The sequence below is a fragment of the Nannobrachium achirus genome (genome assembly GCF_963921795.1).
Source record: "Nannobrachium achirus genome assembly, chromosome: 2".
Classification (NCBI taxonomy): domain Eukaryota; kingdom Metazoa; phylum Chordata; class Actinopteri; order Myctophiformes; family Myctophidae; genus Nannobrachium; species Nannobrachium achirus.
The window spans coordinates 2,098,724-2,104,429 of record NC_137811.1 but is presented as its reverse complement, the minus strand read 5'-3'; the positions used below and the strand labels follow the sequence as shown (position 1 = coordinate 2,104,429).

At 41.8% G+C, this 5,706-nt stretch overlaps 1 protein-coding gene across 1 annotated transcript; it reads right to left on the bottom strand.

Annotated features, from left to right (window-relative positions):
* Positions 1-264: 264 nt before the first annotated feature.
* LOC308308583 (prostate-associated microseminoprotein-like) lies at positions 265-5,183 on the bottom strand (the record flags this gene model as incomplete). Its single annotated transcript, XM_080754002.1, has 3 exons — positions 265-439; positions 3,050-3,158; positions 5,075-5,183. The coding sequence occupies 3 exons, from the start codon at positions 5,181-5,183 to the stop codon at positions 265-267; spliced, it is 393 nt and encodes a 130-aa protein (XP_080610128.1).
* Between the last annotated feature and the right edge of the window lie 523 nt (positions 5,184-5,706).

Genomic DNA, 5,706 nt, shown 5'->3' with positions numbered 1-5,706 from the left:
CTTTATTAGACAATACTTTTTCTGGAGCTTTTTTAATCTCACCCCTGACAAATAACCAATATTACGTAAAAGACTAAAACTAACACTAAAACTAATAAAAACTAAACTAAAACTAAACATTTTCAAAAAATTAAAACGAAACGAAACTAGCAACTTCACTTTAAAAACGAATTAAAACGAAACTGTAATTGAAAACAAAACCTCAAAACTAATAAAAATAAAAACTAATGGAAAAATCCAAAACTATTATAACCTTGGTTCCAATCAGAACAGAGGCTCATTGCCGGGTTTCCACGGTAGCCTGGAGGCGGGTCTGAGGCGGCCCCGCCCCCACAGACAGGGCAGCTTGCGATTGGCTCTCATCACGGTGACGGTGGCACAGGAGTCCGGCTTGCGGATGACCTCGCACCAGGCTGGGTAGTCCACGGGCTGAGAGCCACTGTGAGGGGACACGCACACATTACTACACATTATACACCAGGCAGGGGTGTCACACCAAATTCTGGGCCCTGGGTACAAGAATTCACTTCGGGCCCCCCAGGAATGTTCTTCACAGCGGGAGGGGGTTTTAACCCATTTAGACTGGGAACGCATTATTACGCATCATTTTGTGCTTTAGCTATTGAAAAATAGCATCTGCTATTTTAGAAAAATCTTGAAAATTGGAAGTCTTCGAATATTTCAAATCCTTTTAAGGTTTTTTTGGAAAACCTATGTTTCTATGTCAGTGGTTCTCAAACTTTTTCATGTGAAGGACCCCCAAAATGATATGTATTCGGCCACGGACCTCCATCTCAAAATATTTAGTTCCAGGGACCCCCCAGAAGCAAAATTTGAGTTACAAATATTGTAAAAAATACATATATTGCAAACATTTTCATTACTTTTCAAAAATAGCAGATCTACAAGCTTGCAGCGTGCACTCAGTGCCGCGCTGTGAGCTTGTATATCTGCTATTTTTCAATATTATTTTGTGGCACCCTAGGGTGCCGTGATGCCAGTCCAGGGGTGTCTCTGAATAATCTGATAACATTTGGAATTCATCAATATCACTTCATGCTTAGTAAACAGACCTGGTTTGCACTGTACTTGATGAGTTCTTTTTCCATCTACGGCCAGCTCTCCACACCAAAAATAGCAGATCTACAAGCTCACGTTGTGACACGTTGTGAGCTTGTACAAAGTAGATCGGCTATTTTTGTGGAACCTCCCTCCCAGAAGGAATGTTTGAGTTCAAGTGGTTAAACGTCAAGTATAACGTTTTTTTTTTTTTTTTTTTCCAGTCAGTTCTGATGGAAACGTATATTAGCCTTAAACATGGCCTACTGTATCTCTGGTGGAAAGATGCATATTCACGTTTATTATAATATATAATGTAAGATTATAAACATGAACAGTGTAATTCATGGTGCCGGGGATGAAAAGGTTATTTACAGGGGTGCCTTGAGTCCAAGAAGTTTGAACACACACCACTGGGTGAGCCCCACAGAGGGAGGATACAAACACATTGTAGACTGATGAATTGAGTTTGTCAGGCCACAATGGAAACAAGCCACTGGCCTGGGGCTATTTGTGTTGATATAGCTCTGCACCCAGACCCAGTATTGCCGCCATAGCATTGCAACTGAATATCTTGTGAACAAGCAGGCCTGCAGACTTTCTCTCTTTGATATACGCATTATTGGCTCCCTCTAGAGGTACTTACTGGTCACAGCACCCTACACCAAAAGGTTACACTGATAAAACTAGATGCCTGCGCAGGGTCCGTACCAAAATTAGCTAATGAAACCAGCGCTCCCCAAAACAACAGGTTTGGGGATTGGATGGAATTGATTACATGATGCAGTCAGCTGTGCATTTAGTCTCAATGTTTGTAAACAAGAAACCCGTTTATAAAAATGTAGATAGCTAGTTGGTCTCTGCAGCTCATTGGAGCGATGTATCACCGGGGCGGGGCCACCATGCTTTATGGGGGGAGCCGTGCCTCCTAATGCCTAATTATGTCTATTGAAGCAGGACGTCTCCCACTATTAAAATCTATTCTTACCACCGAAATGTGGAAGGCCTTAAAGGAGTGTAAATCCTTAACATCCTTTAAAATCGCCCTGAAAAACCACTCACAGGCGGCAGCCGCTCGTAACTGGTAAAAACAAACCCAGCCCAGCCCCTTCTCTGTAAATATCTACTGTATATATTTTTGCACTGTTATTTTCTTTTCTTTTTTTTTTCTGACAATATCTATTGCATAGTAGTGTTCTATCCGTCTGTCAGTCAATGTTATATGAGATACTAAGCAGAAAAGCTTAGGCCTACTAGGGTCTCCTTTTAGTTTGCACCGTGTACCAGTGAACTGTACCGTCATGAAACTTTACCTTTTCCTATGCAAACCGGTTTACTAAGCATACTAAGGACTAAGTGGTTAAACTTACTGAGTGAAGTGATATCGATGAATTCCAAATATTATCACATTATTCTGCCGCACCCCTGTGTCAAGGTCCCCTAGGGTGCCACGGCACTAGGGCATTCACGAATAGTGATTTTTAGTATTCGAATTATTTGACCTCAAATTATTCGAATAGTCGAATATTTGACAGGACTGGCCAAACTGTCAAATATTAAGTCAGCAAGAGGCGAACATTGTCGATCAACATTGCCGATCTACATGCTCACAACGCCTCGCGCTGCGAGGTGTTGTGAGCATGTAGATCTGCTATTTTCACAATATTTATCTGCGGAACCGAGTCACTACAATTCCAAGTGCTTGTCAGGGTGGGGGTCCCCATTTAAAATATGTTTATTTTGGGGGGTCAGGGCCTAAAAAGGTTTGAGAAGCCCTGGTATAGAGCATTAACACATTCATCCACCAGGGGCATTGACAACTCATTCTTATGACTTCCTATCTAGCCAAGCTTTATAAACTATATATTTTTTAAAGAGAAAACAATGAAAAACTTTGATATTCGAATATTCAAATATTTGGTGAATACACAGCACCCACTTTGGGAAACCCAGAGTAGAGAATAGTGAATGAAGTGGTGACATAACTCACTATTCACAGCATCCAACACCAAAGGGCTCCATGCAGACGCACTGGTAGCAGTCCTTGGTCATCCAGTCCTCTCCTACCGCATACACCTGACCCATGTGTTCACACGTCCCTGGGAACGCCACAATGATACAAATATAAATGTGTGATTCATACATGGTTTCTTCTGCATGGTTAAAGCAGGGGTCTTCAACAGGGGGTCCGGGACCCCTAGGGGGTCCTCAGAAATCTTTGTGTGATTATTTTATATTAACAACTTGAACTCTCGCATCTCTATTCTGCGTTGAGAGCTTTTAGATCTGCTATTTTTGGCCAACAGGTTTGGTGTAGGTAAAAAAAAGATCAGACCAAGTACAGAATAAAAGTATCGATGATTTAAGTGGTTAGGGTTAGCGAGGTCAAACAGGTCTATGAAAATCTGCAACCCAATTTTATACAATATGTACTGAGGGTCCCTGCTTTATCTCTCTCTCCGCTAAGGGGTCCTCGGCCTGAAAACGTTGAAGACCCCTGGTTAAAGGTAAGGCAAGAATGTGCACTATACAAAACATCAAGCAAAGGAAATGCGATTATAAAGAATGATAGGATGCGGTAAAACAAAATAAGTAAAAATGACAAATACAATGAATATGTACAGTATATTAATGAAGGGGAAAAATGCCTTTCTCAGAAGCAACCAAAATGTGTTGATTCTGAAAGAAATTCTAAAGCAGGGGTAGTCAACCTTAGGCACAGGTGCCAACATTGGCACAGGGTGATCACTGGCACACGTACTGGCAGAGGTGTGAGAGAGGGGATCTTAAAAATCAAATATTGTTTTAAATGTGGTCAATTAAATTAAGTCACCTAATTTGCAACAAATTACATCCTGCACATAATTCTACATGCATTCATTAAAATTCTGAACTTTGACTAGTCTAATGGAGTGTTTCTCAACCACTGTGCCTGGGGACCTTTGGTGTGCCCCTGAGAAGGGTCAAGTGTGCCCCTTGAAACTGCTTGAAAGCCAGTATTGTATTTATATTTTTAAAAATGATTTAAACTAGTGAAAACAGCCGATCTACAAGCACACAAGATCTGCTGTTTTCACTACTGTTGTGCGATGGCCTTTTATGATGAAGCAGGGCTTTACTTTGTGAAACGTACCAATTTGAAACTTGGAAATACAAGGTTTCTTCCTGACAGTGACGATATTTACACCCCCGTATTATGTTGGTGTGCCCATGGATTCTTGGGACATGAAAAGTGTGCCCATGCAGAAAAAAGGTTGAGAAACACTGGTCTAATGATCGTTATAACAATGTCCTGACAATCAAAATATGTCAGAGATTTGATGGGATTGTCATTAAAATGTTTGCACACTGACTATCTAGGAAAACATTGGCACTTCATTTCAAAAAGGTTGCTGACCCTTTAAGCTCGCAGCACGGCACTCGGTGCCACGCTTGTATATCAGCATTTTTTTTTTCAATAAAGCATAAAATAATTAAGGCCCCTCCACCTTGGGCCCTAGTAACTCAGTCCCACTGCTACCCCCCACCCCCTCCTTGTGACACCCCCGTGTGTGTGTGTGTGTGTGTGTGTGTGTGTGTGTGTGTGTGTGTGTGTGTGTGTGTGTGTGTGTGTGTGTGTGTAACTCTGAGAGTGTAAAACATGTAACCAAATGGACCGTGCCTGATATGTTTTGTAACTGCTAAAAAAAAAACGTTGATGCAATTACTCTTGTCAACCAGTAGATGTCCTATCTAACCACCAGATATAATAGCGTCTATTAGTGTAAGAAGCAGTGTATGGACATTTCACAGCACCACTGACATAGAAACATGGGGGGCCCGCAGTGAACCCTTGTTATATATATATATATATAAATTAAGAATTAAGGATTTTACTGTGTAGCGAGCACACACACACACGCACACGCACGCGCGCACACACACACACACACACACACACACACACACACACACACACACACACACACACACACCCCCACACACACACACACACACACACACACACAGGCCTTACCTTTAGTGTTGAAGTAACACTCTCCGCTGTTATAAAGAGCCACACAGGACACATTCCAAGTCAGGATTAAGAGCAGTGCACTGAACACCGTCGTCCATGACTCTGCCATGATGTCTGCAAACAAAAACACATTGCTTCATTCAGGGGTGTCACAAGGGGGGGGAGGGGGAGGTATTGGGACTGAGTTACTAGGGCCCAAGGTGGAGGGGCATTATTTATTTTATACTTTAGCTAGTGGAAAATAGCAGATCTACAAGCTCACAGTGCGGCACTGAGTGCCGCGCTGTGAGCTTGTAGATCTGCTATTTTTTTTTTTAAGTTGTGAAAATGTGTGCAAATCTTTGAATATATGTATTTTTTTAAGCGAACATTTGTAACTCAAATTTATCTTCTGGGTGGTCCCTGGAACTAAATATGTTGAGAGATGAGGAGTCCGTGGCCAAATACATATCACAGAAACAGGTTTTAAAAAAAGGAGGATTTGAAATATTCAAAGACTTAAAATAGCAGATCTACAAGCTTGCAGGCGGCACTCGGTGCTGCGCTGTATATCTGCTATTTTTTAATATCCATCCATCCATCCATCCATCCATCCATCTTCAACCGCTTATCCGGAATCGGGTCGCAGGGGT